Below are 26,782 nucleotides of genomic sequence, written 5' to 3' on the forward strand. Positions count from 1 at the left end.
AGCGCAGCCCCGCAGGGTACGGACCAAACGGGGGTAAAACCCGAGCAGCCGGGTGCCGAAGGGTTTTGCTTGACCTGTTACACTAATTTTCTTAAACTGAATGAACAGCTATACATTTGACAAAAAGACCAATTAAAACTTTATATAGTTCTTCCTACAGTTAGGTCTTCCGTTATATTTTACTGTTGGTTTATATGTATTTTAAGTCTTTTTTTGAGGAAAAAAGAAGTCATTCGCTCTGAGGAACATCTGCTTTTCAGCGGATAGATGTGTGCAATTCGGACACCATTTTTCAGGAGCACTCAGGTATTCACTGTGGAGCCAGGGGCCGAAACACCACGATTTCCGAGGAGCACAATCTCACAGATTGAGCTCTGCACCATTTAAATGAATATTACCTTTGCTTAGCTGACACAAATCCTCATTATTTAGTTTTCATTTCCAGTAGCTAAGGACACGTTAATAACATCTTGGCTGTCCTCCTCCAAACCTGCCCTTACTAGTTGTTCATTTACGCAGCAACAGGAACATCTCTATTCCATGCCAGACTGAAGATGAGCTCCTCTTCCTTTCCCCTGGCCAGGTAACCATTCCTCGCTGTGCCTTGGAAAAAACACATGCCAGCTTCGGGTCTGGTTAGTGCTTTGTGGAAGGAGTTTATAGAAATGTTTGCTAAATTCATTAAACACATCTTTGCAAAACCTATTGATGAATAAAAGTATCTCCCTCTTCAATGTTGGGGCTGATTGTCATCCCTTCCCCAACTGTGTCAGCATCAGGCTACACGCAAGTTTATCTTTTCTGTTCCTTGTGCACCAGTGTTTTAAATAACCGTATATATTAAACCTCAGTGTAACTACCCAACCCCCATAGACTGGCTTCACCCACCAATATCTTCCCTGGGAAGAGACCTTTAAAGCCACGAGATGCTTGTCTGCCTTGCTACGATTCAATATATTACTTTACAGTTCTAGACAGCAATTTACCATTTCCTACTGCTATCCAGCAAATTTCTTCTTCCATTTATCAGTTTGAAGTGTAGCTGTAAGCCAGAACACTCACAGATACCTGATACGGTATTAGTTACAGCCTCACCAAGTATTCATGCCCATTTCACCAGACAAGCACCTATGTTAAAACAAAACGTACTTAAGGAGTTTTTAATATGGAGTAACACAGAAACAGTACATAATTTGGTACCAAGATTTATTTAGGACAAGTCATGGTCATGCTCCATTGGAATACAAAGCACCAAAATTTAGGTAACTGAACATTATCCAAATATAATCCAGTTGAGACTGCCGTGTGGAGATTTATCTGTTCACATCATCTAAGTGATAGCATAGTCCACGTCTGTCCATGTTCATTAACTACAGTGGACAAACACAAGGTGCTGCAGCTGAGGCAAACTTACTGAAGAAGGCGTAGCAGAAGTACTTTACGATGCGTATCCCTTGTTCTAGCAGTCTTGGCATGAAATACCGTAACCCAAGGCATCAAGCACTTGATATGCTCTACCCCAAGACAATTTCCAAATGAATTCAGCATTTCCAGTTACTTCCCCACAATCCCTCCATTTTAGTATTTTCTAAAAATCATTTAGAGACAAGATTGTCTCAGCACAACATTCAACTAAGAAGTAAAGCACGGTGGCTGTGACTATTCTAGGAACTTTTCCCATTGCTGAAAAGGCAGTAGCAATGAAAATTATTAGTTGCCAAAATTGTATCCGGGAATTAAATAATGCTGTAGTTTCAGAAAGTGTGGCTAGAAACATGTATTGTCCACAACAAGACTTCCCAACTGTAAATGTAAAAGCCAGAATCAAATCTTAGGCAAGGATTTCACTATATACGAAGCTGCAACAATGTTTTTCAACATATGTTAAAATTTTTGTGAAAGAAGGTGGAGGGGGAAAAGACTCATTACAGTTAAGTAAAAAACCCCACTTCTTTTCTTTTAAACTGGCACTTTAAAGAAGAGGGCTTTAAAAACTTCAAATCAGTTTTACTCCAAAAAGTCTTATAAAACAAAAGCTGACCAAAAAACAAAACCAAAAAAAGGACAAATATCAGTCACTGTAAGTCACTAGTTATAATACATACATTCCACCTAGCCACTAAAAACTGCACGGTTAGATGCATTCCTCGCCTTCAGAAAGAATACTGTGGCAGACAACCTACTAGATTTTTACATTGCTACTATCTCAATAGGTTAAAACACTTGAGCAGATGGAAGAAATGGTGGGTTCAATTGAAACAGTTTATTTTACGCACTGAGCCACCAATCTCCCTTGTGGTGGGAGCACAGCACACTACACGGACCGATTTCACTTACTGGCCCATTGCTGGGGCTCCCAGCAGCACGGGAAGGCTCTGCAGCGCGACAGGCAAGCGGCAAAAGGGAACGCCAACAGCAGTGCCACCTATGCAAGGTGAGTACTTTTCAAGTTGTACAAATGGTTCAAGGGTATCCTTTCAGAACAGCAAGGCAGCTCTTGTGTCGTTTTGTGAAGATTTCATCAGAAAAGCAACTTTTCCGTACCATTTCATCCAGTATACATACATTAAAAAAATAAGCATACCATACAAAGAACTGAAACAATATAATTTAAACATGCCATCAAGCTATAAACCATATATACATAGAAACATATGCCTATACAAACAGAACAAGGCTACTTTATTACAAGATAAATCTGGTGAAGTTTTTGGAGGAAATTATGACAGATAAAGAAAATTAGACCAAAGGAGTTGGATGTTGCTTCTAGAAGTAATCTGTTCAGCAATTTCATGCAACACCACCATCTTTCCTTAGCAGACATTTATTACAGTTTCAGCTATACATAGGTCTTCCCACAATTTCTAGACTCCCTTCCTGTACAGAGGTAGATTTCTGTAGATGTTCTGATATTGCACCACGTTAAGTATAATGTTTTTATTACAACAAGGAACAACTTACAGGCTGATTTACGGGTATAATCTCATTGTGTGCATTCAGGTTAACACAGTAATCAAATTCATTTTCACTTGAAAGAAAACATCTCTCAGTGAAATGTTCTGTTATTTAGGTGGAGGTTCCGTTGAAAGCTGCAATTCTATTAACAGCTTCACATTAAGAGATCTCTTGTCATCAGGGTAACACACTTATGTCTGTCTCGTTTCGAGCCTCTGTTGTTTAGGCAATGCAAGGACCTGAATCGACTTCACTGATGCATTTATCTCATCCACTGTGTTCAAGTTAAATGCATATTTCAAATAACACAGGTTTTTTTGCAGTATTAGATCTTACTCATACAAGCAGCTGCAATATTAAGAAATTGACAAGATTCATTCAAACTGCCTGAAATGATTAAAAAAGCCCACCCACACTTTCAGACTGGAAAAGGAAAGCTGAAACTTTGCTAGCTTCGAACAGCCATTAATTGTGAACAAATTTGATTCCAATAGGAAAACTTGAAGAAGTCTGGCAGTAGATTAAATTTTTTTTTTGTCCATCACATTCTTGAATAACCCTCTGCCAACTCATGAAGTTGCAGAAAAGTTTGCACTATACACCACTTTGAGATGTCTGTCAAATGAGACCTCTACAATACACTTAAAATTAAGCGCACCAAAATTCATGAAGCCAATGTATAGTAACTTTGACGAGCTCACAAGCATTGCTACTTGGTTGTTTTTTTGGAGGCACTCCATAAAGTTATTTTAACAGAAGTCTGTCAACAAGGAGATAAATGAAAGAACAATCTGGTGTTCTGTGTACTGAAACATGAAAGAACAAGAGTGCTGTAAGTCTGGCTCAGCAGATCTAGCAAAGCTGTACTATGCATGTGCTCACATGAAGTACACGAGCACGTCTCACTCTCCTAAAGCTGCCAGACAACATGAGCAGCACCACTCTTCCTAGCTGCAAGTTTCTAAGAAAACTTACAAGGAAAAGTTCTCTTTTTGTACCAACCAACTTACCTAGAACTATTTTTATCGAAGGACTGTGTTGTAACCATTTAGCATTGGTTTCCCCAAGTTCAGCTTACATGAAACATCCTGTTCCTAACAAAACATTACACCAGTAAGGAATAGTGACTAGCTCTGGAACTGAATAGGTTTTGTTAAGATACGGATAAAAGGCATATATAAATTCATTACACTTCTCCATATACACACTTGTCCCTGTAAAGGGATTTTTTTGTTAACAAGGCAAGTAAATCCCAAGTTACTTCACAACAACATTGAAATTCATGATGACCATTTTCCTGTGATGAAACGGACTGCACACCTAGGAGTAGGAGTACAATAATCTCACCTTCTCGGGGGAGCCCATTTTGTGAAATGAAGGGAACCCTTCACTTCAGGGAGTAACTTCCATCAGGAATTACACTCCCTGCCCCTGGCAGAAAGTGCTTATGTACCTTGCAAGAACACATTTTTGAATAAAGAAACCCATTATACGCAGGAGATTACACACAGTAAGAGTTAAATGACAATGGCAGGAACCAGGGCTTTTGAAGATTTCTGTTTCTGTTTTTAAAAAGCAATGGTTCTTCACAAATAATAATCCACAAGTAGGAAGCGTCTCATTCATACACTCGGCTAGTGCATAGCATCTGCGATTGCATAGAATGTTTCCAGTGCTGAATCTGTAACTAACATAAGCAAATCTTTTGCAAGTTTGATTTATTACCATTTGATATCCAAATTGCTTGCTGTTTGATTTACTGCACTGTATTTGGTGTGCAAAGTTTCCTGGACCTTCTTAGAGTCCATGCCTTCCAGCCAGTCCTGGTACATCTTTTGTACGTGCGCATTGGTTTCTGGAAGTCGAACAGGTATTGCAGCATACACTTCTTCCATCTGGTTAAGCAGTGCTTTATCTGGTTTTCCATCTTCAGTTTGTGCCTGACCTTTTCCATTTAGGCACCCTTAGGAAAAAGAAAAAAAAAAAAAAGCCACAAGGGTGATGGATGAATATTTGATATGAAAAGAAAATTTATGTTAACTTGGAATTTTTTTTCATACTTGTCTAAAGAAAAAAGTTGTCTCTCTACGTGAGCTACCCTCCATGCTGTCAGAATTTGTATTTACTTAAAGTGACTCCAATATCAACATCACTTCAGCGTAAATGAGGTTTCTCTGTTTGCAATCTTTTCTGCCTTCTCCGTGTTTTTATGATCTTAATTACGTTCCTTGTCTCTTTTCTTGCCCTTGACAACCACTATTTCAGAATATTTCCTCTGAGGTTTGAAATAATCATAAAAGCCACACTGTCACTTATTTATAGGTCAGAAGAGAGCAAATAACATTGTGGTTAATTTTAGAAAATCCAATCTATTTCTGAGCCAACCTTGCACATGTAATTGGTGTTCTGGACCGTTCATTAAATAGTAAGCATTTTAGATGATTAAGAAGAGCATTAAGAGGGAATGAAATTAAGTGCCTGCCTCTAAGACAACTTTCCTTTGAGGTTCAAGATATGTGTGCAGAACGACTGTGAATCCACAATTATTCTTACCCCCTGGGCAGGCAAGGACTTCTACAAAATGGTATAAAAACTTTCCTTTTTTCAGCTTCAGAACCATGTTTTGGATATTTCTAAAGCCATAAGCTGCTGCAAAACGCAGCACTGTCTCACCATCCTTCTCAAGGGTAACTTCTTGAAAGTCCTTGTTCCTGCAAAGATATGCAGAGAATATTTTAAACTCCTGCGTTACCAAAGGGATGATCCAGCTGCATCAGTTTCTATTCAGATGCTCTGAAGAGAACAGAACAGGTGTAACAGAACTGTTAAGCCGAACTCTTCCAGCCTCTAAACTGAATTAAGCAGAAGTTGGGGTTCAGTTTTCAGAATGGAATTACACTTAATTTTTGAGGGCACGTAAGTTATTAAAAATTAAAGCTAGCATGAGCTACTTCATAGCAACAAATGTACAGGTCTGCATGCCTACCAGCAAAAGAGCCAGCTCTGCAATAACTGCATTAGGACTCACTGTAGCACCAACTAAACCAGGACGCCGGACATTAGGGACCATTTCTTTACCAAGGGGGTGGTCAAACACTGAAACAGGCTTCCTAGATAGGCGGGTCATGCCCCAAGCCTGTCAACATTTAAGAGACATTTGGACAATGACCTTAATGGTATGCTTTAACTTTTGGTCAGCTCTGAAGTGGTCAGGCAGTTGGACTAGATGATCTTGTAGGTCCCTTCCAAGTGCCATATTCCAAGGACACAAAACTCTTAACTTACTTTAATGCTTTGTAGGTGATTTCCTTGACATCCATGCCAAAAAGCTCCTTTGCAGCATGCTTAAAAATGTGCTCCAGGTAACCATCGGATCTCTTCCCTTCATGCCTTACTACATCTCCCTCCTTTATTTCACCAAACCTTAGAAAACAACAGAAAGAAAAACCAACTTCACTTCAGTAAAATACTACTTTCTTCCCCTTCTCTTGCCTGCCCCACCAAAAACAGTTTTATAGTAGCGAGTGAGAACATACTAACATTTTTGTTATTTGCAGCCTAAAAAAATTATAACTATTCAGGACAGCAGTAAGATGATGAAAAAAATGTAACAGGATGCAGGGCTTTCCATGTTCAGCACCCTTGAGCAACAGTAATTTCTAAGAATGCCCATTCAGCACAGCCTGAAGACTTGGTTAACAACCATTCACTGCTCTGGAGACATTTTTTGGAAAAAATAAGTCAGTCATTTTTAGCCTGTGAGAATATGGAAGTACTTCAGAGTTACAAGCCTTTGCTGACGAACAACTCTCTTGCCCCAGAAGTTGTTTGTCACAGTCTGTAACACTGTGCCACTAAAATAACACCGAATCAGCACAGCTGCAGCCAGGCTAGTGCGATACTTTTAAGGTAACTGCTACACTATAGTTCAGTAAAGAAAATTAGTGAAATCATATCCAAATCGTATCCAGCATTCTCCTGAAGGTTCAGCTCTCCCTCAGTGAAAATCGGCACTGATGAGCTGGCAGCCGCCAAAGACTGCAGCTCTGCAGCCTCACGCTCCTTTCTGGCAGAGGAGAAATCAACAGGGCTGTGTGGTAATGCTGGTTTCAGGAAGAGATATTCATCTTCAGATTAGCAAATAGACAGATTATGTCCTTGGCTCCTGTGTGTAAAAGCCTCTCCAGATACAGTCTAATTCCCTTCCTCCTAGGACACCCAGCCACGAGCTTCCCTGGCCCACACTGCCAGCTCCTGCCCGAGCAGCAGCCCCAGCACAGCGCTCAGCCATGAAACCACAGTGAAAACCACCACAGCAAACACCTTGCTAACAAAAAATACTGAAGTTTTCATCATGGCAGAGAAATATTTTAATCACTACAGAGCTGAAGCTTACAAATTTAGAATGTCTGTCCCATCTGTGCCACGCCACTGCATCTGCTTAGGAAGTACTGCAACTTTTTTGGTTTGTTTTGGTTTTTTAAATAAATTTGGGTGATTTTGTCTCCTAATTTTAGCCAATTGCTATTTGTTAGCATTCTCTAGCTACGAAAGTGAGAACTCAAACACGAGTTACTTTATCCATACTACTTTTGCAATTCCAAGAACTATACCACAAATTGCTGCTGTGTTGAGACTTACTTTAAAAGGAGTTCAACTGATACAAATTTCCATGCAAAATCTACTTTTAAAACCCCGGAGGAGCAAACATTTATGTCATCAGGTCTCACAGTTTGAACCAGTACTATCAGCTTTTAAATATTAACATCATTTTCCAACATAAATTGGTCCAATAAAACAAGTATATTCTGAATAAGAGCCTGTTCTTTTATTGGGCAGGCAGATTGAGAAATAAATAACCCTATGTGATTATGTCTCTAAGAACTTGATGTAATTCTCATTCTGTGTAGCAATCTCTGGTAGAAGTAATCACAGCAGGCTACACTACACAGACAGCTCTGAAAACGTTACCACTGTACCGCTTAAATTTCTCCAGTCTAGACAAGGTCCAAGCGGGATACTATCCAAAAGTTTAGAAGATTTTTAAAAAATTTCCAGATCTTTCTGTTTTGCGCAAGAAAGCCTGCTGATTGCTCCAGTATCACCACTTTGGAAAGATACCAAAGAACATTTGTCACACTTGAACAAAGATCAGGGAGCAGCGAGACCAGGCTTTGTAACTAACCCCGAGAATTAAAACAATATGCATGTTGCTTTCTGAGCCAGTCATACAGTAAGCAAACAAGATCTATTCGATGCTTTGTCCGATTTTCATCTAAAGCATGTTTCAATTTGATCTGATCTGGAAAACTGCTGTCCTCAGTATAAAAACACCCCAGTAACTACCATTTCCTGAAAGGGTGCCTCTATCAATTCTACATGAACATATTAGGGGAAGTGGAAATTTACTGTCAAGATGCTGCTGTGAATGAGAGGGAAGCACAGAACAGATGGTCAGCCCCGACCGCATCCCAGCATCTTTGTGTGAGGCTGGGCAGTTGGAGGGGGGCAGATGAGACTGTTCAGCTTTAGGCAAGCTCAAGCATATGAGAGCTCTGAATGGGGTCAACACCCTGAGCCGGTCAGGCTTACCAGCAAGTCCTGAACTTGATATAGTCAAGTCTAATATTACGGCATTAAAATACAAATAAGGAGCTACACAAATCTTCAAATATTGTAAATATTTGTGTTACTAGATAGGCATCATTACCTTCAATTACCCACTTTGTATTTAGACCATATATACAGTTTTATATTATCTGTTCTGTATTACTTTTATATACATCAGTGAACATCTAAGAGAATACTTTGGGGATTTTTGGCCACTATATAGAGGACGAGGCTTTAGTATACTCAGGCTTTAATAGAGGTTTTCTTTAAAAAGAAAAAAAGGTTTTCTTTAAAAAGAAAAAACATTCTTTTGAGAAGTTCTACATTTATGTTGAATATGCTCAAAGGTGTTGTCATTGGTCATCAAAATAAGGAAGCAATATCCACAACAAAACTACTTACAAACTATCTACAGCTATTTCAGCCACATCTTTCATAGACACATTCTTCTGTTCCATTATTTGGACAATTTCACCTGTAGGAAAACATATAACATTTTATTTTCAACACAAAGCAAAACGCACATGCTGTAGGAGATCCCTGTTCCAACACCTGTATGCGCGTACAGTCACATCCTCCAATTCTTATGAGTCAGTTTGCACCAGTAACTGAGAAGCCTGACACTTCCAGCCCCCAAGAAAAGGGCCTTCACCCTGCTCCAGACTCTGCTTAATGCTATCCTTAGCCTTTCCGTTATGTCAGGTTTGGAAGGCGTTTCTACGCTGCAGGGGAAAAAGGAGGATACATAGTTTGGACATTAAGCCTAAGGACAAGAGCCACACCAAAAAGTCACGGATGCCATACATTTAGAATGAGTAATCCCAGCGGAGATTAAATAATGGCCACAGACAAGCAAGACAACGATTTTAAATATGAATTTGCATAACTCTCATCTTTCTCAAGAGGCTGTCAAAACCAAATACCTGAACCTTGTTTTCAGATGAATACCAACTTAGAACAAAAGTATTTTTCACTTTGTCTTACCTGTACAATATCTATACTACCAGTAGCACGAACACATGCACTGATTTTTAAAGCAGAAAAAAAAAAAAAAGACAACCTTGCAACCAAAGCAGACTTGAAAAAAAGCAAAGTCTGGCACCAAGACTATTCTAACAATGGTGATTCACTTGTATCTTTATACATAGTAAGTTTAAAGAAGATTTAACCTGATGTCAGAACACAGTCGACTTCCTGTGAATTATACAAGGCAGTGTAGAAATCTTCCCGCAAGGCTTCCAGTTTTTTGTCATAACAAGGCGCCACAATTACATGGAAAATTTTATCAGGAGACAAGTTCTGTGGAACATAGAAGAGACTGCATGTGAATTCCACAAAGAGCAAGTGACAGCATGAAAGATTACAGGGACAAAACCTGTACCTGCATCACAAACTATGCAGGTAATACTAGTAATCAATCCCTAGCAATTAAATTTTAAGTCTGCTGCACACAGATGAAGTAATTTGCCAGAAGTCACAAAGCATCAGCAACAAACATCAAAAGTCAAGTCTTCTGGCTGAAACTTTACCTATTCTTTCAGACTACATTTTCTGTAGCTTTTGATTGCCTTAGAAAGTGAATGCAAGTCAGAACTTCAGAATTCTGTTTTCTAGCTGTCACTCATTCACTTTCATCCACAGCAAGTCCATCGGTATTTCTCTATGTAGAGACAGCAATGCATTCCCACATAATATGTGGATGCAGTTAGATTTGTGTGATACATAAAAAGAACTGCAACTTTTTCAACATAAAAAACTGAGATAAGTAAATTCCTAGGATGCAAGACTTTTATTGATCCCAGATAACAGGGCAATTCCTACACTACTCTCCTGCGCTCCTGTTTTGGCGGTGCTATCCAACTACCAGGCAGCATTTAACAAAAATCTCTTTAGCTACCCTGGATTTAATTCTGTCCATCAATATTTAAGCCCCTGTTGCACAGCGAGCGCGAGGATTGCTGCTGGCTCACGCTGCACCACATGAAATGAGGTTCATTGTACATTCTTCTTACCATGAGCACCTGTGTAACAGCAGAGCACCATTTATTCTTCAATTAACAGACAAACAATTCAAAAGGATGCTTTATCACTGTATAATACACCAGGATCCATATTTCAATATTAAAACCCACTAGCCCATCTTTTTAGAAGAGTGTAATGGTAAAAAATAAATCAGAATTACTTACCTGCTGCCTGGCAAAGTATCCCTTCACCAGGGAGCCCATGATCTGCTGCGGAGACTTTGCAGTGCAAATGTGAGAGGTCACAAGATTGGTAAGTACCCTTTCAGCATACCGGATCCAACCTGGAACGGCAGAAAATCACAGTTAGTGAAGTGGCACATAGGCACGGCAAAATGGCAGCAGTTATAGAACAGCTCTTAAAAACGAAGACACCTTCACAGGAGATAGGACATTCCCGTGCAGGCTGGAAGCCCCACCTTGGGAACTGTAGGAATGCTTTAGAGTTGGCTATCAATAATTCACGGTGTCATTAATTGTAGACCTAGAAGCCACTGTGAACTTCACGACCTATTACACCCTTTCCAATGCATAGATTTAACAAAGCCGAAAGAACAGGACCCCAGCTAACAAAGAGTAAGTTGACTTTCTAGACCTCGGCCCTTGGATCACCAGATACTACAACAAGTGTACTCTGTTCAGCTGCTTAACTGTAATCTTCTGTTTTCTGAGATTTAATATCCATGCACTCAGCTTGCCTCCTCTACAACAGAAGTCACATGAAAGCATTATCACAAGATGCACATGGATTAAGCCTGGAAAAAAATGGCTTCTTTTACTATTGTTAGAGTAGCCACGCCTTCTTTAGAAACACCCACACAGAGTAATCAACTGAAATCTCTCTGTGCTCAACATTCTTAGTTACTCAAGAGTCCCCCTCCCTTTCACCAGGCTCCTTCAGCGTGTCAGCGTGTACAAGCTATGTACGTTCAGACCACCCCAATACTCAGAGCGGTTCTATGATAACCCCACCTTCCGCAACAGGAACTGACACAGGAGCAGATCAAGATATGTAGGGTGTGCAATTCTTTCTTAGGCACTGCAGCTCTCACCAAACAGAACAGCCCAGGACCTGTCACAGCAAGCACTCAGAACATTTTGCTTCACCTGCATGAACGGAGAACGAGATACCCAAGCTGTGCAGAAGTGTTAGGTCCAGCCTTCTATGGGAGTGTGTTGCCTTTGGCGCTAAGAAATAGTGAAAAATATCACACTTCACAGAAGAAGATACCTTTTAACGTCAAACAGATTAGTGTTCATACAAAAGAGAAAAATTGCTGTGAAGTACCTGCTGCCCAGGAAAGGTAAACCCCACAGGTTAATTCTTAAGCTTGAAATTAACACGTATGTGTAAACGCCTGGTAATAATTAAGTCACAAAGGCCAACAGCAGCACAGAACTGGAATCCAAGCCTTGCTCAGACGGTTCATCTCTCTAAGGCAAAGTGGTTTTCCCAGTGTAATAACATTTTACTGATGGAAATGACAAAGTATTAGGGAAACATGAGGATCCTCCAGCTGTTTAAATATTCCCAATTCTTGTTACAGTACAGACTTCAAGACTAACAGATACTGGTCTCCATGGAAAATCTCAAACACTTGCATCACATTCAACAAGCATTCCTTTCTGTTGTAGAAAGGGTGGCAGGACTACGCTGAATCGCTAGGCTCTGAGTAGGAAGTTTGCTTAATGTCCAGCTTCAACCTGGACTTAAGTCCAAGACACTACCTGCAACAAAGGACTTAATTTCTTGGTGCTGGGTAAAAAGGCCATATTAGCATATTCCGTATAAGAGAGATACGTATCTATTTCTTAAATGGCTTTAGTCTCAAGTACTGTCTGAATAGAACAAAACCTGCTTCTAACAAAACAGAGTTTTTAAAAACATTCTGCCTTGTACTTTATAGCATTTCTGAAAAGTCCATCCGTTATACTGCAACTATGATTGCCATTAATCACCACTGCACTCCTGCTAGGAGGCTAGTTTTTAGAGCATTTTGGATATTGTAGTCATGAACTATAAGGAAATCTCCCTAAATCCCAACAGACTTCCAGCAGGTATTGCCCAAAGCAATTTCTTAAATTGTTTCTTTCCTTGCAGAAGATGGAAAAAGCGTCTTGTAGTTGGCAGCTCCACAATGACCATTAGCCACTGCTTAATTATACAGGCAGCCTTGGTGAATGAGCAACAGGAGGCATTTATCTGCACTTCACATACACGCTAGCGGTTTCTGCCTACTCATCGGCAGGGCTAAATTCCACAGCCAGTCTCAGGAAGCCCGAGATACCCAGTTCTTCCATCAGAGCACCCCTGCACCCCCACACCTTCCCGCGTTCCTTCTGATTCTCAGCCATTTCTCGGCTTGCGTTAGTATCAAAGAACAAGAAGAAACCCCTACAAATCACTGTATAAATTCTTACAGATATACTTCAGAACACCTTGTTTTTAGTGGTTTATCATGATTAGATCACAAAGATGCATGCTATAAATATCTACCAATCAGCATGAAGTGCAGAAAAACTAATAAAAACTTCCACTACTGTAAAACCCCATTTCTGTAAAAGGATATTAGTTGACTGGGACAAAAAAACTTGGATCCCCAACACTTATGCTCTTCCTGTGTGTGCTGCAAGCCTGCCCTCTTGACCTGAGTTCACAGAGGATGGCAATGCATTAAAAATGCTGGCTGGCTCCCAGAGCAAGTGGTTCTTGTTGCTTACCAGTTTGGTAAATTAACAAAGAGAACTGATTACTTCCAAGATATTACATATACGATCAGTAGTTAAACTGTTGTACTTTCAACAGAAACACCCCCCCCCCAAAAAAAAAAATAAATTAGCTCTCTTTCTTTTCAAAGAGAAGGAGGAGGATGTAAGAAAAATTAAGACAAAGATGATAAAATGCCCTTTTGTTAGGTTCTGGGACTATATGGGCTATACTCTTTTGCTCATGGTAGATTCTACATCACAGACCACTCCTGCAGAGGGTGGTATTTCTGTTATACCCAAAGATAAACAAGAGTAAAGCAGTTGTTCTTGAGTTCACGTTGACCTTATATCTACAGAACTATGTGAAACACACAGAGATAAGCACTCTCAGTAAACAGCATTTCTGGGGCAAATTTATGTAATCTGGGGGCAGAAAGAAGAAGGAGAATGGGGAACAGAAAATGCACTCAAAGTCAGGAAACAGTGAACAACCTTACTTTAAAGATTACAGATTATGGTTTTTTTTCCTGTAACTGCTGTCAATAGGAACAAAATACCCCATGCTTTCAGAATGGCTTTACAGTGATATTTCGCTTTTCCAGAAGTGGAAAGCACCCCTGCTTCTGCTAACTTCTATACCACAGCAGACAGCTAACGCCATAAGTAGCACTGAAAACAGAAACCATCTTTTATACAACAGATAAAGACAAGTGCTCAGTTAACTATTTTAAAATATTTCCTGTGAGAGCAGTACATAGTCTGAGCTGTTTCTAGATGAAGAAAATTAAAATTCTCTCAGAAGTTCTAAAATGCAAAACCTGAGGATTTCTTTTAAGTAAACAATGTACAACAAGACAAAGTTAAGTAATAGGGGGTTATTTCAACTTCACAGGGTTTACAGGAAAAAAAGCAACATACAGTATGTCTGCTCCTGCAGATAGGTGGTAACACTAAGATAACAGTTAACGGGGGGGGGGGGGGGGGGGGGGGGGGGCAGGGAGAAGACAGACTTTCCTCTTAATACATGTATGCAGTTCCTAAAGCATAACCCAGATACTTCCACTACAGAATACACAGAGCAAACAAAAGTACAAGCATCACTGCAACAGCAGCATTTATACTTTTAATTCAATGACAACAGCAGATTCTGGGGATCACCAAACTCAACTCTGACTGACTCTCTTGTCACTGTAACATTTATTTTAAGAATGCAATCTAGCATTGAAGATAATAACAATGTTGGCATAATCTAACACTGAAGTTTTTTCAAAGCTAGAAAAACATATTTTTGTATTTTTATTAGCCTTTTGAAAAGCAACACCATGAACTTTAGGGTGGAGTTGAGGGGGGAATAGGCAAAGGAGTTACTTTTGCTTCCTTTTTGATACTTCCCTTTTAGAAATGTGACTTTATCATACTTAAACTGAAATGACAGTGTGCTAATGAACGGCAAAAGTAAACAATGACTGAATGTTCTACATCTTTTCAGTTGTGTTAAGTGCAGGTTCTATTCATAATAGAACAAGTTCTGATGTGCAAAATTCTCAAAAGAGAGACACTGAGTCAAATCTGTACTATTTCAAGTGGGGATTATTTCATAAGTGGAATTATTTTGAAAGTGTTACAACATAATCATCTCACAGTCATTAAGAATGATGGCAAGTTCAAAACTTTGCTTGAAGTAATGGTGGTTGTGGTTTAGTTATATCAGTTAGCAAAGTTCCCTAAAGATTCTTTTCAATAAGGAAATACCATGTTAAACTTTGTGGTCTGAACACACAAGCAGCAGCCACTAACTCCTCAAATCCAGTTCTGATTAATTTCTCCTGAAGTCTTACGCAGCGCACTAAAAACTTCAGTACCTCCATACCTCAGTTTCATTATCTAAAGATTCATATGCAATGCAAGCTCCTTTTATAGAATTGATGGGAAATACAACTGACTCATAAATTCCACATACAAACACTAGCACAGGAAATCAGGTTCTTTGTATTATCAGAGGCTGTGGACTGCAGCAAGTCTTCCCCCGCCTCCCCCCCCCAGAGCAACAACACGATTTATACTCCTTGCCTTTTACAGAGCTCCAGCAGAAAACTGTAAGATGCAGATTAGGGATAGACTGCAACCTTTGTACCCCACTAAGGCCCTACAGTGAATTAGCACATGCTTATCCAGCACGATCACACCCTCCTTTGCCTGCATGGCTCACATTCATGGCTGCGGCACCTCGCTTACATACGAGAAAGCTGATTATGCTTGTTGGAAACAAATCCTGCTCTCCCAACAGCCCATGAAAAACAGGCCCACCTAGCAATGCACTGGAATGCCCTAAGGATGGTCAGCACTACTGGTAGCAAGTACAGTGTGCAGTATCTGGTAACTCTCAAAAGCAAAGCCAAAACGCCCTGTCATGTAAAGCTCTCAAGTGAAACCACCTTTCCTTAGCTCGTTGGCAGTTCCAATGAGACTAGGCTGAAGTGCAGGAAGGTTGGAAAAATCTGTTCTCACCAGGGCAAGCAGAGGCAAACATTGGTAAGGCATGCTCCTCCTGGTTCCTCCGCTGATACCGCTGCACAAATTCCCTCTGGCTCTCCAGGATACTGAAATCAGCAGCTATAGTGGTGTCAAATACATAATGCACCCCTATGAAAGAAAGCAGAAAGGAAAAGCAAATTATTAGAATGTTTTCCATCTTGCAAACTTCTTATAGCTGTCTACTTCCCTATGAGAAGCCTGGGGTTCAGCACATACTCGCTTTTTGTTTAATTGAATGGGATTTCACCATTCCTGTCCCATATGCAATGACTCTTGAAAAGAGCATTCTTTTCAAGACAAGCTGAAGTCAGGTATCATTATCCCCCAAAAATATGTCCAGCCAAGAGGCATTATCTTCCATTGCTGAAGTTGTCTGCAAAGGTACACGAGCATATCACGAACAGAGCAGAGAACTTCTGTCTGCTTATTTAGCAACAAACTGCCTATATGCCTACGTAATATTGAGCACGTCCCTGCAGCAAGTGAGGCACAGATAATGAACGCATTCTAAGAAACCGAGGCCCACCAGAACTTAGCATTCCTTTTAGATTAATAAAATGTACTGGGTACAGAAATGCATAAACCCTATGAAAAATATAAATGCATATACATATATATGAGAGGAAGCAGTTTATAGGTTTATCACTGTCTTTTTCCTTCTTCCCTTAAGTACATATAAAAAGAAAATATCCAAACCAACAGGCAAAGTATTTTTGGTTTTTTTCACATAAAACTTAGCCTATGTAGTACAAAGAGCAAAGGAAATACAGCTTTAACGTAAAAAAAGACAGATACAACCATTCTTTTTTCTGTAATGTGAAATCACACGCAAAACAAAACTGAGAATCTTCTAGAGATATAACATGTCAAAAGGAGTGAAAGCATTTAGGGTAACTTCTTCCCTCAAGTTACAAAATAAGGGGAATTATTATTTAAGCTCATGAACAAATCCTCCCCGATTTCTTGGCAGTGAAGGTTTTGAAGGCAGCTCTGTAACGTCCTTCTATTCTGTGACCTTTATTATCAACAGGGTAATGCCTCCAATCCATTTCTGACACTGGTGTACGTCACGCCGGCGCGCTGTCATTAATGTCAGAGTGCTTACTTCAAACTCGATTGTGCAAGGGCCATTTACAACTGCGTAACAAAGAATTCTGCTGAGGAAGCAAAACCCTGAAATAATCTCTCCTTTCTGCCCCACCATCGTAACAACCCCAAACTTACCGAGACTTTTGAGGAAACCACAGAGTCTCTTGGCTGCATCATTCACAGAGAGACTGAATTTAGCAGCAAAATAAGGCAATGACTGAGGGCATATAGACACTGCCAACACTTTGTGTTTTGAGGTATCACATTTCTGGTAAACAAAAAAAAAAAACAACAAAGGAAACGAGGTGTGTAATTACAACAGGGTAAAGCTCCCTGCTTTCCCTCCCTTTCCCACTCCTGGAGTTGCTGCTCAGTGTCCTGTGCTTCAGTGGGCCATGTCATTAAAACCCCTGTGAAACAACTACTAAGTTTCCTGACAGCACAACAGGACGTTCCTCTGATCTGGTCAGTGCTCATCTCTAGATGTTTCTTTTATATAACTCAGAGAAATCCACCCCTCCTAGGACAACCGTGGTTGGTCTCCGAATGGCATAAGGAAAGTTAGGAGACATTCAGCACCTACAACGTTATAGCAGTATGAAACACTCTAGCAAATATGAAAAAAGCAGCATGTTTAAACATTAATAAACAGATAAACTGAAGTTTACAGGAGCACGGGCATTTGAAGTTACAAATCCAACCCAGCAAATTACAGATCCGATCCTTTGTCAAGGCTCTTGTGTGTCTGTCGCTGAAGTTGTTGAGAGAAACTGGCGTGATAAGACCCTCAACAAACCAGTGTTTGTCAGCACTGAAGAACCTGTTGAAAATACCTAAGATGGTGTGCAGCTCTATAGCTCTGATTGTGACTGTGACATTGAATTGCAGGTGAATCTCGTGTTTCAGTTGGGATGTTTTCCACACCAGTGGAACCCTTGGAAGACAAACCAGGACTATGCCAGAGACAAGTCTCCCCCTAAAAACGTTGAGACCATGGTTTGTACTTAGACACCCTAAACACTGCGTAATGACCCTTCACGTAACGCTCATAACTGCCTGGAAAGCATCTCTCTTTCTCATTGTCCTCTTTTGGACCCCTGAAGTTCTGAGGAAGGTACCTGGCTGCCCCCGTATTGTAGGCTCTCTTAACAGGACCCATGCGACCCTGAAAATTATTTCCCCCCAGGCCCCTTTTCTTCTGTTTTTCTCATGTATGACAACATTCTGCTGCCTGGAGAGTTAAACTAGTTCTAAGAAAACCGAATCACTATGTAATGAAGACTCTATTTATGACACTTATGTAAAATTAAGAAAAAGCATCAATTCTGCTAGCTTTCGCATATCAAATAAGGGCACAGAAGTCTGGAGCAGAAATAAATTAATTAATTCAGTATCAAGATCTAAAGAACTGAGCACCATGCATAGCAACTAGCTTCCAGGAAATCCAGAACAACAGAAAATAACAAATTGTTCTATTGCTGTCTTAAGTTTTGCTAAGAATTTGGACAAAAAATTCTGTTCCAATATAGTCAGCTCAAATATATATATTAAAAACAATTCTACTTTCAGAAACATGCCTTGGTAACTCTGTATTATATGGATACACTGGCACCAAAACCACCCAGAACAGTCCTCATAATGAAGATGTAAGTATTTATAAACACTGAACCACAGACTAATTTGTTACTACAGTAACGAGGTAGTAACATTTTCCAAAAATTTTACTTCTGCAGATGTAGTAACTTTAGCATTTAGGTTAAGTGCTGTGATATTGCATCTCTAGCACAAAATTATTTTAAGGACTTAATTCTCATCTTGCCTAAGTTTTCAGTTCCTCTTTAGAAAAAATACATACTGACGAATGTTCACATTATCTGCCTTGGGAAACCAAGCTGCTTAGTCATTCTGCAATTGCCTCCTCCTCACAGAAAACTGTTATTATTCGTGTCACTTTACCTTGTTAAGGTTAAGAATATGAAAGAGCTCCTTCTGATTCTGTTGGAAAACTCTGGCTCCTTCTTCTGATGTCATACAATTGTCACAAGCTAGGCAGTCACTAAGGAGTATTTTAGCATTAGCCAATGTATGAAACTCATTTTTCTAAGGGGGAAAAAAAAGAAGTAAACAAGTATTTAATAACGATTGACCAATTGTCAAGACCTCTGCAATGACCCACCCAGCTGAAGAGCAGACATGCTGTCACTGTTTTGTTTCAAACAAGACAATCCATGACACTTGCATAACATCCAAGACTACTTAGAAGTAATCAAAGCAATTTTTTCCATCCTTCTTCATGGCTTTTGCTCCTATTATTACTGTGAAACTGCAAAACGTTTAAGTGTAAACACAGATCTAAATTTAGCCTTCTAGTCCATGTTCTAGTAACTTAATTTGCATCGCATTTCAGAGCTGACATTCCCCATCAACTTACCAAGCAACTGATAAAACTTTTACTTGAACTACTAAATCTCTTTTAACAGCCAGGTGCTCTCTAACAGCAAGATGGCTTTAGCTTTTTACCACAACATACAACAAACAATGCGGTCCTACAGCTACACCGAACATAGACCATAAGATCAGGAGTTTCATACTTCTGGCTACAATACCCTTGGCAGCTCATCTGTGGGAAGAATGAATACTTGGACAGCAGCGCAACATAACCAGACTGCGTGCAAAAAACATAAACAAAACCCCCTCAATTAAGAACCCATTCTCAGGGAAACAGTTATCTGTTGAAGAACAGGAGGCAATCTCCAAGTTTGCCTAATATAAAGAGTAAGAAGACGTTTTTTACACTTGTACTATCACAACTCCTCCTTCCTCCTTACAAGCTCTGTCTCCGTTTCAGAAACTTGATGCAAGAAAGATTTTCGACACCCAAAACAATTTTAGTACATCAATTTTTGTTTTGTTTGCATTAGTAAGGGTCTTTTTTTATTTCACTTTGATTCCCGTGTTATGAGATGCCTGGAAGTGCTCATAACTGCTTACAACTGCTTGTTCATTAGTTATGTTCAGTATTTGGAAGTTCTCTACTACTAACCACCTCTGCAACAACAACAACAAATAAAAAAGAATACAAGGAGGAATGTATCAGAATTTATGAAGGAACATTACCTCTTCGAAACCATCGTTTGAACTCAACACATCAACAGATGTACTTTGCGTATCATCGTTTTTCTGTTTCTTACTGCACTCCTGAAACAAAGCATCAGACGCGCACCTATTACACTAAACACGCTCACAAGAACACCTCCGCCGAGACGTTTGTGTCCCGAAAAACGAACCCGGTTCTTTTACAGGTCTTTTCCCCCAGGTGTTAAACCGACACCCCCCGGGCAAAGCCCCGCTCTCACACCGCCCCTGCGGGGGCAGCGACACCCCAGCGCCCCCCGCCCCCCTTCTCTGCCCCCCGCCGGGCGCTCCCGCGGCCGGGGCCGGTGACCTTGGGGCCGCAGCCGCCCAGGGCACAGCGGGACGCCGCCGGGCTGCGTGTGTGCGGGGACACCTCCCGCGCCGGCCCCGCCGCACTCACCTTTTTGGTGCAGTTCTCGCACTTCATTTGCGATCGCGCCGGCGCTGCCCGGCCCTGGCGCGGCTGCCGAGCGGTCCTTGCCGCCGGGGCTGCGGGAGAGGCAGAGCGGGGCGGGCAGGTGAGCCGAGCCGAGCCGAGCCGAGCCGAGCCGCCCGAGCGGCCGCCGCTCCCAACCCCCTCCCTCCCCTCCCGTCCCCGCCGCCCTTTGTTGCCGCGCTCCGCTCCAGCCTCCGCACCGCCCCGCCGCCGAGCCGGGCCGCCCGCCCCAGCCAATGCGGCCCCTGGGGCGGGGGCGGCCCCGCCGCGCCCCTCACGTGCTGCCCCATGGCCCCGGCCCTCATTAACCAACAAATGACCCGCGGGCCCCCGCCGGTCCCTCCCCGTTACGTGCTGCGGGGGGTGGGGTGGTGTTCCCGAGCGCTCCCCCGGTACAAGCCGCCGGAGGATTGCCACGGCCCCGGGGCCCCGCAGCGCGGCCCTGTCTCCGCAGGCGGAGCGGGGACCCCCGCCCTCAGCGCGGTCCGGGGGCGGCCACGAGCTCCTCAGCTCCGCGGGGAAAAACAAAATTAACAATAATAATAATAAATACAACCCCAAAGCAACCCGAAGAGGGGGTGAGAGGGGCGGAGGAGCGGGCACCGTACCTCGCCGCCGCGGTGAGCTGCGTGCCCGGCAGGCGCGGCCGGGGCTGGCGGCAGAGGCAGGCGGGGCAGCGGCGCCTCGCCCTCCGCCGTGTCGCCGGCAGGTTCCCGGCTGGGCCCGCCGCTTCCCCGCCCCCCCGCGCGGCGGGGCTCATTGTGGACCTGAGCGTCGTCACGTAGCCGCCGCCGGCAGCGCCGCCGCGCGTCCCCGCTGCGGGGCGGGCACCGGGCGACCCTACGGCGGGCACGGCGGCACCCCGCGGGGCGGGCACCGGGGGACCCCGCCGAGCGGGTCGGGGGGACCCCGCGGCGCGCCCGCGTCCCCACCGGGACCCCCAACCCCGGGCCGTTAAGTCCGACCCGGCCGGGGAAGCGGGGACGCGCGCGTCCCGCCAGGCACCTGCGCTCGGCGGCCGGGGGCACCGCCGGCTGCACACGGCATCTGCCCCGGGCGGCAGCCGCCGGCTCCGGGGGCACCGCGCGATGCAGCGGGCGGCACCGACGCCCTTCCCGCGGGCCTGCCGCTTCTCCCGAGCGTCTCCACTTATTTTTCAAAACAGACTGCAGTCACATTCCCCCCCCCCCCCCCCCCGATTTTTGTTTTCTCTCAGTCCCGTTTAAATGGAATAGTATTTTGTAATTTAAATGGAATATTTAGTAACAGAAGCTACTAATACATCATCACCACCCTTTTATTTAACGAGTATACTCCCCTTTCCATAACCAAACACAAGTATCGGTGATGCTGTTCCCAGGCAGGTATTGCCAACCCTTGTACACAGCGTTATTACGCACACACATCAGCCGCCCGCAGCTCCTGGGCCCCACAGCATCAAGATGCTTATGATTTTTGTCAGTGTTTGTCTTTCTAAACGCCAGGTTGTAACATTTGAACAGAAAGGTTCAACCCACATTTTGCTTCCCCCCCCCATTTGAACATACACGTATAGGCATACACCTACAGCTGCACGCAGAAATTTTTCAAGTATAAAATAACATTTTAGAAATTAAACCACAGAAGTTCCCACAAACATGGGGTTTCCTGTCTAAACCAACTTTTGGTTATCAAATGTGCCAAGTAAATCCCCCACTGGTACCAGGTGAGGTCTATAGCTTTAATCCACAGACAAGGTTTTTGTTAGGCACAGATGGCAATGCCGTACAAGAAGCAGAGACAGCCACAGCTGCAGGAGTTTGTCACCCATGGACATAACTCTAAATGCTGGTTTCAGTGCAACTGCTTGTGAAAGACAGCACAATCCAGAGAAGCAAAAGTTTGTGGATTGGGCTATTAAAGATTTCACAATCAAATTAATTAGTTGTAAAGATAGCCCCAGAGCAGAACGTAAAAATGATGCTTTTTTTTTTTTTTATTTACAGACTGTGTGTTATCATTGAGGCCAAGGAAATCAGGAATTCCTTAGCTTTACCGTAACAAAAGCAAACAGAAACACTTCCTTACTGCCCATTTAAAGAAAAATAAGCTGATACTGCTTCACATATACATTAGGAAAATATCACTATTCCTAGCTAGACGTAACAATTCTAATAGCTTTGGTAATAATTTTCTGTGCTTCTGCTGTCTTCATTCAAAATGCTCTCACATTTCACATCAGCATATTAATGCAAGTGTTTTAAAAGCACTATAATCACTCTAGAGCAATCCCTAAGCAACTTCAGAACTTGCATTTCCTACAGAATTGCTGGAATGCAGCATTACCTGACATCTTGTTTCCCATTCTTCTGGATGAATATTTTCATACTAAAAAGATGTGCCAATCTCACAATTTATTCCACAAGGATACAATAGCCATAGTTGCATTGACAAATATGGTGAGAGCACAGATGAAACATCTAATTTAGGAATGTGTTGAGATTTGCACTTGAAGGCATATCTAAAATCCTTCTGTTTCACACTTTTGAAGATTATGCTTACATTTATTATCCAAAATTGATATAGCAACTCTCCAAAAGACATGACAGTTTTGGATATTTCTGTAACTCTGCACAGATCATATTTTAAATATTTTTTATTTCCCCCGGTATTTCTTTATTTTCACAATGAAAAACAGATCACTACATGAAAACCGAAACATTTGTAGAAACACTGAGGCCATCTTAGGTACACATCTTGAAGCATACCTACTTCATCCTCTGGTTTAGAAATCAGACCGAGTTAATTTCAATTTAAGAATTCAAACAAACAAAAAAAAAGAAAAAATTCATACAAACTGAAGGGCATGCAAGGAATCAATGTTTCAATGCACAGGATAAGATTATACTTGTGTAATCATTAGATAATTAGATGTCCCATTTATTTTATTGGCAAGAGCAATTTCTGCTTTCCATTAGCTATTTATGCCATTTTCCCCCAGAAAATCAGATCAATTATCATCACACCGCACCTGACAACCTGAGAAAAGAAAGCACCATCCTGTTTTAATCTGCCCCGGGGGAGGTAACAGTTACTACCTTTGCAAGGCTACTTCCAAAAAAACCTCACAATATAAAAGCTTTCCCCTGTCAACAGTAGGCAGCACTTAAAAGAATTACTTCCTTTTATGGCCTCTCTTGATGTACTTGGCCTCCATTGCTACATCTAACGTTTATACCTGCACCTAAAAGCATTTACACCAAGAATGAAATAGAAAACCAAGTATTTCTCTACGAAAACAGCATGCTGCAAACAATTTCAGAATGCTTTAAAAGGTTATGCATCAGTCCTGCAAGGCCCTGCAAGCTGTAAATGCTTCCTCAAGCTAGTGACAGCAGATGCCACTCAACAGCTGTCAGAATGAGGCAATAAATCTTGGTTCCAGCTGGTGAACACATATTCCATGAAATCAGTTCTCCCCAGGCTTTATACACACTGTTCCCATAGAGGTCAGTGGGGCACCACGGAGCTCAACGGGATGAGCTCATGTAGAACGGGGACTTGGGGCCAATTGGGTCCAGCTGCAAAACAACTGTTTCCAACCAACTGTTTAAAATCAAGCACACTAGGAATTTTATTCTGGCATGCTAGTAAGATCACGTGCTTATTGCACAGCTGAATTTTGAAGTTGAAGACCTCAGGGTGGGGGAAATATAACGAGCTAGAAAAGAATATTTAGGAAAATGATCTGAAATTAGGAGAAAGGACCAGAAATATAGATAGCATCAAACTAATGCAAAATAAAGACCATTTCTTCTGTATCAGCATGTTCTTGGTTTTAGATCAATGACTTAAAAAGTTAATGCCTCACAAAAATTTACTTTTATATTATTGAAAGAAGTCTACAAATAGTCAATTATGTATTTCTGAATGTTTCATCTGGCAAATAGTTTTTCTTTCTGCAGCAACATGTTTTGGAATTCATGCTGTTCTTTAGGTCCAAGATCAGATCACATTTTAAAATGTGTTTCTTCTTCCTTTTTTTATTGGTAGGTGTAACACCACTTACCTGCTTCAAACTGCTGGTGTAAAATCCCCAGATGATTGATTAATGATTCTTAAAACATTTTTTTTCTGCAATAGCAGAAACTTACATGGATCGTTACCATAGTCCAGTTTGCACAAGCACTTGTTTGCATGTGTGTGGTACTTCCCATAGTTGAAATAATTTCTAACTTCATAATTAAATTAGGTCATGTCAGGTTATCCTACCGTGGTCTTTGCAGAACTGGAGAAGTACAGTATTGCTAACGTTTCTGCAGTTAGTAACATAAGAATAAAATGAGTGATATGCTGCATGGTTTCTACTGAGTGGAGTGTACCAATGAGTTTCTTACTTATTTCACTCTACTTTAGACACACGAAACCTTTTGTCTTGTACTACTCAGAATGGCTTAACATTTGGTTTCCAGAGAAACTGGCTGCTTATAGAAGCTGACTGACAACTGCTTATACATTAATTTCTTCCCAGAAGACTCAATCAGCTGCTTGTTTGGGCTGACAACACGTGATACTTATTACTTCCTATTTTTCATCCAAATCCAGCAGCTGGTACCTCATTAATCACGAGCATGCCAATTCATTCTTGCAGTTCCTCATTGCGTCTTTCCATTAGATATTTTAGATACATACAAAAATTGCAGATCAGTTTGTATTTTCTACTACTTACAGTCAGTTAAGTCTATACCATGGACTCTTGAGCCTCTCCCCCCCCCCCCATCTTCTAGTAGTTCACCCTGGACTGTTAAAAAAAACACTGATCAAAATCTCAGTTACTGTTCACCAACCATGGCATTTGGGAACAGCTGAACAAACCTGTACCATGTTATGGCCTTGAGCAAACACTCTGGAGTATGTGGACTCATATTAGGAAAACCCCCCAAAACCAGTATGTCATTCAGGAAGGGACACATTCCTGTGCAATTGAGAGGCCCAAATATAATTTGTAAATGAAGTTATACATCAACTTACATAAAGCAAATGTAAGAAGTTAAGTTAATCTACAGCTGTCTGCACTTCACCGTTTTGTCGCAAAGATGACAAGAGCAGTTGTTAATGGATCGAACAGGAGCAGCTTTCACATGTGAATGATGTTTAACAGAACTAGAAATGCAGAGGATTTTTCAAACGTAACCTACAGTCCAAAACAAGAAAGTCACTCAGTATTTCAAGTGAATTAGAAACCTTCTCCCCAAACACCAGATTTTCCAAACCAAAGCCTTTGGTTAACATACAATTCACAAAACGTCACATTAAACCCGTAAGATTATCACTGTTGCTTCTGCTTTGCAATCCCCCTGCCTCATTTTTGAACAACGTTATTTTTTTTCAGGATTCTGTTCACAGTTATAACAGCTATCCAAAAGTACACTGCATTCAATTATTATAGCCATTGTAACTATCAATGCTGAAAGCTAAAGCTTAAAAAACACCAAGTATTACCTAACTTGTGCTAAACCAACATCAATTGGCAACACTGATATAATTCACTACTGGTGAAAAAGAATCAACAGCAGCAAACACCTTCCCAAGTATCAAGAGTCACTTTTGGAAGAATAGGACACTTAAATAAGTTAGCTCTCTGCTTACACGTGTGTAGTTATTCACAGGAGTATACACACCCATAGAGACATCCAGTACAGAGAAGCAATGGCCTTTAGCTGCTGCCACTGGGAATCAAGTTCCCAGTAGCGGGTCTTCTCTGCACAGCCGTCTTGGGACAACTTTGTGCTGCTGAGAAATCACTTACAAAGCTCACCTTACCGCAGCCTGCCACCCACATCTGCAGGATGAGCCAGTAATGGCTACCGCACAGCACAGGCGCCCCAGGTACACACCGGCTGCCTCCGTGGCAGGCACAGGCACCAAGGGTGGCCAGGCAGGGAGGCAGCATGGAGAGCCCCCCGTTACAGAGGGGGGTCCCCAGGCCCCCTGTACCCCACCAGGCCCTGTACAGCCAGGCATCGTGCCCCCTCACCCGTCAGGCCTACCCAACTGCCACCAGCTGCACCCCGTAAAGCTCTTCCACACACCCAGCCTCACCCTACAGCATTTCACCCCTCTTGTCTACCAACAGGCACGATTGTCTCTTCTTTTTAAAAGCAGTTAAAGCCTTACAACCTAAAGAAACGTCAACCCTCTTACTTAGGCAGCATCCACCGGCCCAGCCGCCATCTTGAATGCGGGCACTGAGCCGCCATCTTGGGTGAGGCTCTTCCTCGCCCGCCCCCGCACAAAGCGGCGGGAACCGCGG

The 26,782-nt window shown here is 41.9% G+C and overlaps 1 protein-coding gene and 1 long non-coding RNA gene across 6 annotated transcripts; both read right to left on the reverse strand.

The window, feature by feature from the left end:
- Nucleotides 1-1,189: 1,189 nt before the first annotated feature.
- NARF (nuclear prelamin A recognition factor) lies at nt 1,190-21,197 on the reverse strand. Of its 5 annotated transcripts, XM_037410020.1 has the most exons (13): nt 21,099-21,197; nt 20,455-20,543; nt 20,037-20,117; nt 18,876-19,019; nt 17,055-17,187; nt 15,804-15,938; nt 11,694-11,774; nt 10,752-10,870; nt 9,735-9,864; nt 8,968-9,040; nt 6,241-6,378; nt 5,509-5,666; nt 1,190-4,918 (listed from the first exon to the last, which is right to left on the reverse strand). In XM_037410020.1, the coding sequence occupies exons 2-13, from the start codon at nt 20,479-20,481 to the stop codon at nt 4,677-4,679; spliced, it is 1,461 nt and encodes a 486-aa protein (XP_037265917.1). In that variant the 5' UTR covers nt 20,482-20,543; nt 21,099-21,197; the 3' UTR covers nt 1,190-4,676. The 5 variants fall into 5 exon arrangements, with proteins under 5 accessions (XP_037265917.1, XP_037265908.1, XP_037265937.1 ...); XM_037410011.1 differs by lacking the exon at nt 21,099-21,197 and having other exon boundaries at nt 20,455-20,611; XM_037410040.1 differs by lacking the exons at nt 18,876-19,019; nt 21,099-21,197 and having other exon boundaries at nt 20,455-20,612.
- A 1,270-nt stretch (nt 21,198-22,467) lies between these two features.
- On the reverse strand, nt 22,468-26,774 carry LOC119158359. Its single transcript, XR_005107845.1, has 2 exons — nt 26,674-26,774; nt 22,468-25,663 (listed from the first exon to the last, which is right to left on the reverse strand). It is a non-coding gene; the product is annotated as an uncharacterized LOC119158359 (long non-coding RNA).
- Nucleotides 26,775-26,782: the final 8 nt, after the last annotated feature.

The sequence above is a fragment of the Falco rusticolus genome, chromosome 1 (assembly GCF_015220075.1).
Source record: "Falco rusticolus isolate bFalRus1 chromosome 1, bFalRus1.pri, whole genome shotgun sequence".
NCBI lineage: Eukaryota > Metazoa > Chordata > Aves > Falconiformes > Falconidae > Falco > Falco rusticolus.